This window comes from Ahaetulla prasina, chromosome 3, assembly GCF_028640845.1.
Source record: "Ahaetulla prasina isolate Xishuangbanna chromosome 3, ASM2864084v1, whole genome shotgun sequence".
Classification (NCBI taxonomy): domain Eukaryota; kingdom Metazoa; phylum Chordata; class Lepidosauria; order Squamata; family Colubridae; genus Ahaetulla; species Ahaetulla prasina.
Genome location: NC_080541.1, coordinates 104,053,114 through 104,068,329, shown reverse-complemented (window position 1 = coordinate 104,068,329; position 15,216 = coordinate 104,053,114). Strand labels below are relative to the sequence as shown.

The 15,216-nt window shown below is 37.4% G+C and overlaps 1 protein-coding gene across 1 annotated transcript in view; it reads right to left on the bottom strand.

Annotated features, from left to right (window-relative positions):
- ADAMTS16 (ADAM metallopeptidase with thrombospondin type 1 motif 16) overlaps window positions 1-15,216 on the bottom strand; it is a 55,844-nt gene that overhangs the window by 11,027 nt on the left and 29,601 nt on the right. The window contains exons 9-11 of the mRNA XM_058178517.1: window positions 14,169-14,306; window positions 10,224-10,377; window positions 8,884-8,979 (exon numbers count right to left, since the gene is read on the bottom strand). Of these exons, the coding sequence (XP_058034500.1) occupies window positions 8,884-8,979; window positions 10,224-10,377; window positions 14,169-14,306 (388 nt within the window). The remainder of the gene's footprint in view (window positions 1-8,883; window positions 8,980-10,223; window positions 10,378-14,168; window positions 14,307-15,216) is intronic.

The window sequence follows — 15,216 nt, the reverse complement described above, 5'->3', positions numbered from 1 at the left end:
TGCCTGTTCGCCCTTCGCCTTTGGTCAGGGCCCAGGGATACCTCATTCCCCTGAGACCCCGGAGCCACCCCCTGCTCGCCGCCTGCCTCAACCGGGTCAGGGAATGCACCATTCCCCGACACCAGCCTTGTCCCGGAGCCGCCGCCCACTCTTCCTTTGCCATGCAGCGTATACTTACTTTGTTCCAGCAGCTGGCTGCTAGGAAAGGCAAGCGTCCAAAAGTTACTGGAGTCCTTCTCCTTGAATATGCCGCTGCCATTGCTGTTTGTTCCATGCACCGGATGCGCAAGCACTCACCGTTTATTTTATTTATTTATCAGCGGCAGGTTGGGTGTGTGCTTGCGCAGCCGGTGCATAGAACAAGGCGGCATATTCAAGGAGAGCAACTCCAATAATTTTTGGATGCTTGCCTTTTCTGGCAGCCAGCCACTGGAGGAAAGTAAGTATATGCTGCGTGGTGAAGGAAGAGCGGGCGGCAGCTCCGGGACAAGGCTGGTGTCGGGGAATGGTGCATTCCCCGACCTGGTTGAGGAGGTGGCAAGCAGGGGCAACTCCAGGGCCTCAGGGAATGGGGCGTCCCTGGGCCCTGACCAAAGGTGAAGGGCGAGCAGGTGGCGAGCAAGTGGTGAGTGGGCGGCAGCTCCGGAGAAAGGCCGGAGTGGGGAATGGTGAATTCCCTGACCTGGTTGAGGCAGGTGGTGGCTCTGGGGCCTCCGGGAATAGCACATCCCTGGGCCCTGGCCCCCGACCCAAGGTGAAAAAACAGGTGGCAAGTGGGTGGCAAGCAGGCAGAGAGGCTGCAGCTGCAGGCATCTCGCAAAAAGGGAAAAGGCAGAATAGAAACTAATTTTTTCCCCTACTGGGTTCTGTGGGCGTGGCTCGGTGGGGAGGTTGTGACTGAGTGGGCGTGGCTGTGAGTGACATTGAGTTGGCCACACCCACTCAGTCACAGGACACACCCACCTACCAAGCCACACCCACAGAACAGGTAGCAAAAAATTTTAGATTTCACCCCTGATATAAAATATATATACACAATATATATAAAATAAACCCAGTTTATAACCCAATTTATAATCATCAGATAGAAGAACCCAGCCAACTTTATTTGTGCTCAGAAGCCAGACAAGGTTAGGTCTGGTGAAATTTGTCAATGGTAAGACTAGATTGGCAAATCACTTCCGGGCGGTTACCAAGAATATTAATGAACCCTGTTCCTGAAATCAGGAGTTAAGATTAATTTAACGAAGAGTTTATTTTTAAGTTACAATCAACATGCAAGTAGGGTAATTCTACATCTCTAATAAACATACAGTTAGGATGCAATTATTTTCATACACCTTTCCCCCACTCATTGGATTTCTGCAATGAGGGGACTTTTCAAAGAACAAGGGTCTTAACAGTAAAACTATCTTATTTGGAAAGCCTGCAATCTAGTCTACGCTAGTTTTACAGCATTTGAATTGTTAATGTTATCTCTGTACAACCATACGCAAAACTCTCCAATATTAAGTATCTAACATTAAAAAAAACAACAGTTCATAGCAAAAACTAAAAACTAAGCATACAGTAACATCACTTTGTTTAGATCCCAGCAATTACTATAGTAAAAATTTGAAATTTTTGTACAAATTTTGGAGTACTGATAAATTTAGTAACAACTAAATTAGATAATATGGAGATAATACAGTTAGAGGGGATATTAACTATGATCACCAAGAATATGTAGCAGTTCAAGAGGGAATATATTACAGATTCAATTTCAGTGACTGAAAATATATATATTCAATATATATATATATTTTCAAACCCCCACTAGCAGTTAAAAGGAAGAAACAGCTGCGATCACACATTGCTTCCAGAAGCACGAAGCTGAAGCCTGAAGATGACGAATGAGACTTCGTCGAAACGTTGCCAAGACATTTCCAATTTTACACGGGAGAAAACCCGAACAACCAAAGACCTACATACAAACACCCGTGAAAACCTCAGAAAACAAATATATATATATATACATATATATATAAAGAACTTGGCAGGGGATGTTAAATAAAACTCCCCGTTGACAACCCTGAGGGTGAAGCATTAATATATGGAGTGTAAAGACTCTTTATTTGAAGGCATACAAATGTTGTAAAACAATTAGAGGGTATTAAGATGCATGACTAATTTTAATGAATAGAGTATCAGTTCTATTCCTCTGCATATCACAATCTAAGGCTTTCTACTTGACGTAAGTCCAAGTTTTGCTTAGATCCAGCAGAGATCTTAATAATAAACCTGCAACAAGCCAATCAAATATAATTTAATTTTTCCGTAAGCCTGTCTATCAAAGACAAATTTCTACACTGCTCCTTCTGTCTACAATTAGTGGGAATAAATAACAATGTACTTATTATTAGAGAAGTCAGGAACCAAATAAATTACATTTGGATGGTTTACAGAAGCCCAGCCATTGTTGTGAAACACCGTAAGTCTCCTGGAAGTCCTAATGCACATTGTTTCAATGGCCTTTAATGAACGGCTTTCATATGATTGATGCCATGATGAAGTAGTAGGAAGGGGACTAAGTGAAAACACAGAATTTTCTTTTCAAAAGATAATAGTTTCTCATACATGGTAACTTTCATTTTAAAGGTAAAGGTTCCCCTCACACATATGTGCTAGTCTTTCCCGACTCTAGGGGGCGGTGCTCATCTCCGTTTCAAAGCCAAAGAGCCAGCACTGTCCGAAGATGTCTCTGTGGCCAGCATGACTCAAGGCCAAAGGTACAAGGAACGCTGTTACCTTCCCACCAAAGGTGGTCCCTATTTTTCTACTTGCATTTTTTACGTGCTTTCGAACTGCTAGGTTGGCAGAAGCTGGGACAAGTAACGGGAGTTCACCCCATTATGCGGCACTAGGGTTTCGAATTGGTGAACTGCCGACCTTTCGATCGACAAGCTCAGCGACTTAGCCACTGAGCCACCACATCCCTAACTTTCATTTTTGGTATATACAAAAGTACATCACATATGAAAAAGTCTTCTAGCCATGCAATTATTAAAAAGATAGATAAAAAATTTTTTAAACCTATTTCTAATACAGATTATTCACTTCTTGCTATGAAGTAGTTCTCATACATGTTTGCAAATGGGGGGGGGGAATGGCTTTATTCTTAAATCAGTTTCCTAAGAAGAACAAAACCCTCAGTCAATTATAGGACATATTTTATATAATTGTTTTGTTAATTTTCAGCCATTATTTTACTTGTGGAAATTGCTTCTAGGATAACTTTTCAAAATGGCTTCTCAACTAGGCATTATTTGGATGAGGAAGGAGCTGAAAGCTTTAGAGCAACTTGTGCCAGTCTCTTCCTAGTATGTCCACAAACAGGCCTGAAGGCATGTTGAAGACAAAAGATAAGTAGACTAGAATGAAAGTTCTACCACTTTTCTTCCTCTTCATGCATTTGTGATAGAATATGAAAAAGGCTTATTTATTTATTTATTTATTTAATTTATTTATTTTGTTATTTATTTATTTCTTTTATATGTCATGTTTCTCTCAAGGAAAGGTTTACTTTACATGTAAACATAAGAAACAGCAAATATTAATACAAATGTTGCTGCTAAACATAGTCCTAATATATGCATCATGATTGGTGATATGTCTATGTTGAGAAAGTACTTCTAATCAACATTCAAAAAAATTAAAAGTTCCATACCCAATTTCTAATTTAAAAGGTTTTGAAAAGCTAGAGTTAATTTAAACTGATTTATTACAATTCAGAATTCCTGCTTCAGCTGAGCTATAACTAAAGCATGAGATGCTTGGGGTTTAGTTGAGTTCATTTTTCCAAGAAGATTTATGTTTTCCTCTGAGACACCTGGTCTTTGTGATAAACTACAGCATGTCCAAGGTCACACAGCTTGTCCAGGGGACAAAACAATAAAAAATTCATTTCTTTTCACTATATCCACACCTTCAGTTGGGATGATACTGCCATTGTCTCAACTTTAATCATGCTTGGTGTAAAAATAGATGACTACAGTGGTCAATGTTGATTTTAATTTCTGTATGCTTTATTGTTATTCTTAAACTTAATGCCCAGTATGTCAATTCTGGGAAGTGAGCATTGAAAAGTAGTACACCTGTATATATCACTACTAGTAAAATGCAATCATTGTTACTCCACATTATTTTTCTTGAAGACAAATACCTTAATAAGCAGAAACACATAAATGTTTTTAATGTATATTATCTAATTTTATCTTACTATATATTATCTAACTTATTGTATATTATCTAACTTCTAACTTATAGTATTTAACTTTCCCTACGAATGTAGAAAAATAAATAAACATTTTTTAAAACAGAAATAAGTGCATCAAAAGAAGGAAAACAACAATTGGGAAAACACTTCAAATGTACATTCATTTTTTATGATTTTTGACTATTCAGTGCTCTTGTTAAATATTTGAAGAGTTATTTCAGTTTAAATATTTCAGGCTTTAGGTCACAATTTAAAAAAGGGTCTTGGTGTTACTGTCAATATCTATATTTCACTTTCCTTTTAGAAAGATATTTTAGTAGGCAATGATAAAAGAGAAGAAAATATCTATGTCTATCTAAATATCTATTCTTAGAAAATATCTATGTCTCATACAGTTGGTTGAGAATTTGGGGAATTGAAGTCTCAACACATCTGTAGATTACCAGATTGAAAGGGCTGCAATCATTCATTCCAGTCAGATGTTGGCTAGAGTTGATTGCTATTAGCCCATTATTTTCTGTTTAAGTTTGCCTTGCCACCTGCAATTTTGTCATATTAATGAATGAATGGTCCATTAATATATAAATTTGAACAATATGGTCTCTATCCTCTTGTGCTTCTCTCGTGCTTCTAGCTTATCTAAATCTTTGTAACATACTAGCTGGGCAAACACTGCAATATGCATAGGTATGTAATCCAATTAATTATGTGAGAGAAGAACCTGGGTTTAGTGCTGGAACAATCATAGCTATACTGTAAACGTAATTCAACAAATGTAAAAAGATAAAAAGAGCTTTTTTATTTTATTGATTGATTTATATTTCACATTTCTAAATGGCCCATCTCCCTCGAAGAGGAACTGTGGGTGATGTACAATAAAATAGAAAAATATAAAACAATATACAAAAATTAAAGAGTTAAAATTATAGATAAAATATAAAAATTACATAATGATTATAACTTAGGAACAGTGTATGCAGTGTATATAAAATTGTGTATAGTTGCAAAAATATGTACATTTGGAATATAAAATGTATACATTATGAAAATGTTTCTATATAATAATAATTGCTGAATGTTCTGTTTCTTGACATATAACTCACATTGACATTGATAAATTATATTGATATAACTGCCTCAACCAGATTTGGACCAACCAATATGTTCCTATCTTCATCCATTACTTGTAATAATAATTCCTAGGCACTGAAAGGATAAGAATCTTTTATTTCCAGATATACAGTGAATGTAGACTGAATGCTTTCTGCCTCTTACCCATGAAATGAACCAATTTATATGTGAAATGGGGGAAAAAAAGGCTCTCCCTTACACCAAAGGAAAGAGTGAATATGGACAAGTATGCTTTTTGCATTGTACATCTTGATAGTTTAAGAAGGTAAAGTGTTAAAGTTGCACTAGAAATTAATGGTTTATGGCTGAGAGTGAGTTTCATTTGCCCGTTTGAAGCTGGCTGTCAAGCACTTAGGTCTGAAGCAGCTCCATATCTCAAATTCTATCCCATAAGCTTCACGGTACAATCTGAGATTTTTCCATGCACCAGATGAAGTGGATACCATCAACACATATCAGCTAAACCACGAAGATCTTTTTAATCTTATATGTTTAGACATCAAACAATATATATATATGTGAGATAACTGAACAGAAGAAGGAGCTGGTGGTGGACCCTGAGTCTATTTTATTCACCTTGCTGGAAAATACACTTTTCATTCACAAAAATAAGTCATGTTTTTTTTTTAATTTAACCATTGTTAGGAATATTTCTGATCCTGAATAGAGATAATAAACCATGCGGAGAAGCATGATTTTGCATATGTATCAGATTGAATTTGAATGTGATGCATACCTGAATGGGTGCTATTTGTTATGTTCAGTGTTTGTTTTGTTGCATATTCAAAAGGATGCTTTCTGAAAAGAGTATAGTTTTGATAGGCAACTTCTGTATTTGGGTGTGCATTTAGGTGAATACAGCAGCCTGCTTCCATATTAGTTTCATGGCTTTTCTCCTCCACTTGGACCAGGGGACTGTGTTTAGAATCTTATATTTCAAAGAGACTATCTACAGTCATTTTGTCAGATTTTATGTTATTGTTCTAGATTGTATCCCCTTATATTTATGAGAATGATTTACAGCAAGTGTCATGTTAAAAATAGTAAATGTGCACATAGTAAAGAAAGCAAAGAGATTGTACTTGCTATCTGATTTATAAATGAAGTCATTTGTTTGAGATTGATTATTCCTGTGTGTTATTCTTGGACAAACACACACACTCACACACAGCACTTCTCTTGGGACTGTCAGTCAGGATTACACCCCATTTAACCTAAAAGTACACACTGGCTTTGATGTGAAAATTTAAACTGAGTCTGTCTGCATTCAACTTGACATGTGCCTTGTTTATGATATATCCTTGAAATCTTGTCTGGAGTCAAATGACTCAACAGTTTTGTTTGGAAAAAGAGCCCGGTATGATATTTCTTCTTCTAAGAACTGAAGCTAAAAATAATCATAATGAAAATGATTGGCTGCTTTGAGATAGGCAACCTGTTACTCTTCATGTGATAATGAACTACAGCTTGCATCACTGCTGCTCATTGACCATGCTGGTTGCAGATAATGGGTAGCTTATGTCCAGCAACATCCGAAGGGCAAAAAACCTTCCTATCCCACTATTTGTAATGATGTTTACGCCTCACAATTTTAATTTTTTTTCATTTGTGTGTTCAGAGAGACAACGTTTGCAGCTTGTTGCAGTTACACAGCATAATTCTGCCTGTGTTTGAAGCTCAAACTCAATATTATTTAATTCATATAAATAATAATTCTGCAATGATTTTGTAATGCCATGATGGGAAGTTTTTAATTTTTGTTCTCTGCTGTAATCTTGGTACAAATCAGCTCCGCACGTATTAGGATGAAAACTTCCACATGTGTAAACAGAAACTTCTTCTGGAATAAATTGCAGGTGTAAGACTCCTCCAAGCCTCTGTCAATTCCCCTTAATTATCTGGGTCAAACCTGGGTTGAACTACTTACATCTGAGATTTGATGCTGAATTACTGAGAACTACTGGGAGAATGCTGCTACATTTAACTAGGATTAGAAGAAACCATTTGAGACAGGCATACAGAAGGAAGACAGACAGGCAAGAGGAAGGAAAAGCTGAGAGATGGGATTGCAAAGAGTCTCTATGGTAAAGCAAGAGAAGGAGGATATGGAGTTTGTGGGATTTAAGGGTCTGTGGAAAAGAAGGAGGACATAGGGTGCAAAATTAGATGCAGATAGGTTAGGGAAAGATAGAGTGAATTAATGGCTAAATAACTTCAGAGAGATCTGTAATGGTGCCAAAAGAAGACAAAAGTGCCTGTAGAGGAAAAGGTATTTATGGGGATAAATTGGAAGACTGAATACTAATACTGAAGGGATTAAAGAGGGGAAGAATTGTTAAATGGAAAGAAAGAAAGACGGCTTCTTACTGATATTATTGTGGCATAGCCTTCTTGAATAAACAACATATAAAAAATAATCTTCAGTGATCTGAAGAATTTTTTCTTAAATAAATGTGGGAATAGAAGGAAAACAAGGCAGCAGAAGCAGGACAGCAGAAGCAGGACATAGCAAGGAAGTAAAGAAAATGAGTCCAACAGAACTATATAAAAAAGGGTGACCAATTGCTGCTTTCATGCATAGATTTTACACGGAGAGATGAAAGCTTTTTCACCAGCATTACATTTCCATTGCAGGTGTTATGCTGGTTCCTAGCAAGTGCAACTCAAAGTACTGTCCTATAAAACCCTATGCAGCTTCTCCATCTGCCCACTTTTGCAATCAGCCTGGAAAGCCATTTATATTTCTGGGTGAACTTTTGATGGATTGAGCAGAATATAAAAGGTTTAAATAAAAACAGAAACTTTATTATTTGTTTATTCCAGACTTCTACTCATGCAGTTTCTCTTTCAAAAACTATTCTTTGTTCCACATGGCCTAGGATTAATCAGTGATATGATATTCATAAATGTGCCTTTCCTGGTACAACCATCACCAAAAATGACAGGAAGCCAACTAGAGCTTACGGAGTTAAGAGGATATTTAAACTTTCTTCCTATGTGACTTCCAAGATCACATGAGGACATTCAGGACCATAACTTGATCCCAAGTGTGCAGTGATTCTAATAAAATGATTTCCCATGCAACCTAGTCTATCTTTTGGGGATGATCAAACTTTCTATCAGCTGTGGGAAAGCCTGACCAGCATTACATTTTTAATACTGGCAAAAGAGGATGCAAGTGTGGCTCTTCAATACATCAAATAATCAAAAGAATACTTATTATGCATAGGATAATATGAAAAACTCTAGATAAGGAAAGGAACAAACTTATATCTAAATTCAAATGATTCAGATGTACTAAAAGTGATTAACAGATACTGAATGTCTGTATATCTAAGCACTGTTGGCAAAACAAAGTATTTGATTCAGTTCAGTTCAGTTCAGTTCAACTCAAAAAGCGATGCAATGCACTTTATTTCTCATTTCAACTCACTTTCTTCATAGTTCCCACTTGTACCCCCATTTATATAAATAACATCTATCAAATATTTTCTTACCATATCATAACCACAGATTGAACCTTCTGCAGCTGGCATAAATTTGGTTTCACATTTTCTGCCAACTCGATGGCACCACAATGCTTTACAGATATCCTGGATGGAAAAATAGCAATAAGGGAAGTACTGCATTAAGAATGATTTATTTCCAAATGTGTCTATAGTTAGAACAAAAAATAGCTTATAGAAAGAAAGCAAAGTTGTTCTCTTAGTAGCTACATATCATACAATATCTGCCTACAGAGTTGGCTTGGTTTTTTCTTGCCTATCTTAGAATAGAACAAAAACTACATGGAGGGGTAACAACGGCAATGACAGAACTTCTGCATGTTGAACATCCATGGAATTCCATGGTATGACAAGAAATGTTACTGAAATACAGGTGGTCCTTGACTTACAACAGTTCATCTAGTGACCATTTGAAGTTACAACAGCACTGGAAAAAGTGACTTATGATTGTTTTTCATGCTTATGACCACTGAAGCATCTCTATGACCATGTGATCAAAATTTAGATGCTTGGCAACTGACTCATATTTGTGGCAGTTATAGTGTTCCGGGGCCATGTGATCATCTTTTGCGACGTTCTAACAATTAAAGTCAATGTGGAAGCCAGATTCACTTAATAACCATATTAGTAACTTAACAACTGCAGTGTTCACTTAACAATGGTGGCAAGAAAGGTCATAAAATGGGCCAAGACTCATTTAACAACTGCCTTGCTTAGCTACATTAATTTTGGGCTCAATTGTGGTTGTAAATTGAGGATTACCTGTAATTGAGTTTTCTATCCAAATATGTATATAGGATCAATACAAATGTTTCACATCAAACCAAGAGATTCTTTTCTGGATTTCTATCCACAAAGCTATTAGGAAAGGGGTTTCTCCAGGGATGTCAATCAAACTTTGGATTGCTCTTTCCCAGACACCTCTCATTCCAAGATCTTTTCCAGCACAAACGAATACTTTGAAATTTTCATGCTGTTAGGTAGCTTTTATTTTCTCTATCAGCTCTTTTATTGCCCTATTCTAAGCTGTTCTGAAAATTAGTTCGAATAGGGAAGTCATAAGGATTTATATATGCAAATAAATATATAAATAAATAAGAAGTTATTTAAATCAAAATCAATTTAATTAACTTCTAATCTAGGTGGAATAATAGTTCATGAGAATTAGGAGAGTCACTATTTTCAAATTAACGCATCTCACACTTTTTTATAGGAATAAAATGAGGAAGAAGATATAATAATATACATACGTTAATTTAGAGCCCCTAGATTCAATAATTTACTAAATTTAATCTAGATTAAAACTAGATTGAATAAAATATTTTTTAAACCTTTTTAAAATCCATCATGCATAGCTTAGCTTTTTCTCCGAACTGCCATTTGCACTGAATAGTTGCATCATAAAGCTCCCCTGGAAGCTGCTCTGGATACTTGTATTCCTGCACAGGCTTAGGTTGATCAGCAAGACACAAGGACTGAGGAGAGCTAAAGAGATCCAAACAAGACATCTTTGGGTATATCGAATTCAGATTTAAAATTGACCTTTGTAATAGCTACTCATTTCTGAAAGAGGACAGTTTTAGATCACAAATCTCATAGAAACTCTGTATAATATGATATCGGCTTTCCAAGATAGACTAGTCCAGGAAACCAATGACATATGGATCAATACTACTTTTATTGTACAGCTACAGTAAGAGAATCTTGCAAGTCTGAGTGTGCTTTCCTCTTTAATCTTTTATCTTGTGAAAACTAGGGAGGGGCTTGTCTAGACATTTACTCATGTTACCTTCTTGGTTCAAGCTCAGGCCCCTTTTATCTAACCATTGCCTTGTCCTTAAAGGACATTTCCTCTGCTTTCTACATATGTCCATTAAATGGACAGAAGCAGGCAGCCAAGCTTGGGATATGTAGAAGATGGATGTTTTTCTGCTAAATGATTCAGATCAATGATGGAATTTTCTAAATAGGAGAAAGAGAAGCTAGAACTTTGATTTAGACTTCTTAGTTTTTTGCAATTATTATAAAACTCACACTTACAGTTGGCATTAACATGGTGCTAAAATATATTTATTTATACATAAGAAATAGGCATCTTCTCCATTTACAATTTTATTTCAACTCATTTGGAGAGTTCCCGGGAAAGAATGGAGGCATGCAGTCTCCTCCCTCATATGTTCCTTGAATGCATTAATCAAATTCCTGCAATATGTTCTTTTCTCCCAAAAAATAAACTGAGGAAATGTAATCCATCAACAGCTATTTTATGAACCATATAGAATCATACTAGATTTATCACCATGTGTAATCTGAAACGCTGAGCCTGAAACTCACCAGATCTCACTGCATGTATATGTACAACTTTCTTTCTTTTTTTTTTTATTTCATTTTGTCACAACAGTATACACAAACATTGTCATAAGTAAAAAAACATATCATGAAGAATACACACACACACACACACACACACACACACACACACATATATATATAGGTCTTTGGTTGTTCGGGTTTTCTCCCGTGTAAAATTGGAAGTGTCTTGGCGACGTTTCGACGAAGTCTCATTCGTCATCTTCAGGCTTCAGCTTCGTGCTTCTGGGAGCAATGTGTGATCGCAGCTGTTTCTTCCTTTTAACTGCTAGTGGGGGTTTGAACTGATTGGGTGGGAGCTTGGCTGTGCTCTGATTGGATGGGGTTTTTTTGTGCTCTGATTGGATGGGGGTGTGTCCTGTGTTGGTGGGGGCTTGGTTGTGCTCAGTTTAGTCTGTGTTGCAGGGGGATTTGAGCTGGTGAGCTGCATAGCTGTTGTTTGGCTTTGTGGTCATGCTACATCTTCATAGTGGGTGTCAGTCTGCTGCATGTATGGATTGGAGGGGTTTGAAATGGCTAATGTTGCAGCTGCGGTCTGGCTTCTGGTCCTTGGTCGTGCTTCATGATCAGTGTGGGTTTGGGTCTGCTTTCTGGGTGGATGTGCGGTGGTGACATCCTGTGTGGACCTCGTGAGTGTGGGTCTGGTGTCATTCCTCGTGTTAGGGACTCGTTTGTCAATAAGGGCGGGTTTCCAAATGGCTGGTAGGCGGGAGGTGTCATCTCATTTGTTCATGCTGTGTGGGCGTTTTTCTATCTCAATGGCTTCTCTGATTATTCTGTTGTTAAAGTGTTCAGTTTTGGCGATAGTTCTGGTCTTTTTAAAGTCAATATCATGTCCTGTGACTTTATCATGTCCTGTGACACACCATCTACCAGAAGAAAACACACACAAACCGCTATCTGCACGCACTCTCACACCACCACCCAGCACAGATCAACTTTGTAGCCAAGACACTCATCTCCAGAACAAAATGCTTAGCTGATGAACAACACCTAAAACCCGAACTAGACACTCTCACTAACGTACTAACATCCAATGGATTCCAAACAAATAAGATTACCAAGCTAATCCAAAAAGAACCCCCCACTAAAATCCAAGACAGAGAACAAGAAAACGGCACAGCCCTCCTCCCATATATAAAAGGCACCACAGACAGAATCAGCAAGATCCTCCACAAACACAACATCAAGACAGCATTCTGCACAAACAGAAAAATATCCACCATCCTAAGAAACCCCAAAGACAAAATTGAGTTAGAAAATCAAGGAGTATATGAAATCCCATGCACCGCCTGCCCCACCACATACATTGGACAAACCAACAGAAGAATAAGTGCACGCATTGAAGAACACAAGAACTCATTCAAAAAAGAGGAACCAACTTCTTCCCTGATCCAACACCTTAAAGCCACAGGACATGATATTGACTTTAAAAAGACCAGAACTATCGCCAAAACTGAACACTTTAACAACAGAATAATCAGAGAAGCCATTGAGATAGAAAAACGCCCACACAGCATGAACAAACGAGATGATACCTCCTGCCTACCAGCCATTTGGAAACCCGCCCTTATTGACAAACGAGTCCCTAACACGAGGAATGACACCAGACCCACACTCACGAGGTCCACACAGGATGTCACCACCGCACATCCACCCAGAAAGCAGACCCAAACCCACACTGATCATGAAGCACGACCAAGGACCAGAAGCCAGACCGCAGCTGCAACATTAGCCATTTCAAACCCCTCCAATCCATACATGCAGCAGACTGACACCCACTATGAAGATGTAGCACGACCACAAAGCCAAACAACAGCTATGCAGCTCACCAGCTCAAATCCCCCTGCAACACAGACTAAACTGAGCACAACCAAGCCCCCACCCAAACAGGACACACCCCCATCCAATCAGAGCACAAAAAAACCCCCATCCAATCAGAGCACAGCCAAGCTCCCACCCAATCAGTTCAAACCCCCACTAGCAGTTAAAAGGAAGAAACAGCTGCGATCACACATTGCTCCCAGAAGCACGAAGCTGAAGCCTGAAGATGACAAATGAGACTTCGTCGAAACGTCGCCAAGACACTTCCAATTTTACATGGGAGAAAACCCGAACAACCAAAGACCTATATACAAACACCCGTGAAAACCTCAGAAAACAAATATATATATATAAAGAATATGCATCAGCTATATTAATTTGATATAATAAAGGGCACGCCCCTTATAGTCCTCTTAGGAATGGGGTGAGGTCAAAAGTAGACAGTTTTTGGTTGAAGATTTTGGGATTTTGAGTAGAGACTATGGAGTCAGGTAGTGAGTTCCAAGCATTAACAATTCCGTTGCAGAAGTCATATTTTCTGCAATCAAGTTTGAAGCGGTTGACATTAAGCTTGAATCTATTTTTTGCTCTTGTAATATTGCGATTGAAGCTGAAGTAGTCATTTACAGGAAGGATATTGCAATAGATGATTTTGTGTGTTAAACACAGGTCATGTCGAAGTCGGCGGAGTTGTAAATTTTCTAATCCCAGGATTTCAAGCCTGGTAGTATAAGGTATTTTGTTGTTTTCGGAGGAGCGAAGAATTCTTCTAGTAAAATATTTCTGGACGCGTTCTATTGTATTTATGTCACAGATGTGGTATGGGTTCCAGACTGATGAGCTGTATTAAAGAATAGGTCTGGCAAATGTTTTGTATGCTCTAGTTAGTAGGGTAGAGTTTTTGGAAAAGAAGCTGCGTAAAATTAGGTTTACTACTTTTAGAGCCTTTTTTGCGATGTAGTTGCAGTGGGCTTTGGCATTTATTCATTCTGTAATGAAACTTTCCCATTTTAAGGGACAAAAGCAATTTTCTCAGAGTTTATGCTTTTTCCTCACTGAAATCACTCACTTAGCACATGTACCTTAGAAATGTGTAGAGATATTGACGACTACAAGCTGACCAGGAAAAGACTCCATTGTGTCCTGCTAGTGTGGGTGACATAATATTACCTTCAGACTTTTTGCAAATATTTCCTTCTCCATCATGGACCATTCCAAAGCTGTAAGAGGCAAAATGTTAACTTTTTTACCTTTACAAATACTGTCTCATAATGCCAGATTTTAAACTGAGCAGAAGAGGAATCTCAACTACTGTTTTCAGTATTGTGCATAATCTTAATCTGGTTATACTTTTGAAACAATGATTTTCCAATACATTTCAAGGGGCCCTTTAAACATTCTATCTAAATAATTTTATTCAGCATAAACGTAGAGCTTAGACTACATAGCTTAACACATGCTTATCAATGTTTCTGTTTTTTACAGGCTATAAATAATTTTAGGCAGGAAAGAATTTAGGTAGATAAGCAGATTGATAAAAGCAAAATGATTTATTTGCCCCTGCACAACTGTAACCTGCACTAAACTGGGCTGGCCTAATTTGTTTAATAATATGCATTGGATCCTAAAAACTGATATCCAATGGTGTACTCAGTGAGGGTTAACTGGTGGTGATAGTAAAATACATTAACAGGCCAGATTATGGTTTTAAACACTTTCTTTTTTATTAGCACAAATACAACGGCACAGGTACTGTGCATACAACTACAAATTGTCATACTTTTTTGCTTTGTTCTGCAATAAATTTGTGGGTGTAAAAGAGATTTTACATATTGATAAAGTATAACAATTGAATATATATATATATATATATATATATATATATATATATATATATATATATATATGTATATATGTATATATTTATTCAGTATAAAATTTTAAGATATGTTACTGAGGTGTTTACAATAGATGTCATTGTGAGCCAGAACCTACAGTTTAAATAGGATTTTTAATATTTTAGTTATAGCCACTGCAGCCACTCTAAAGACAATCCTGGGAGTCTAAATGTTAAGAAGATGGAACACGGGGTAGATCAGCAGCTCCAATATGTTTCCTTTTATACTTAAA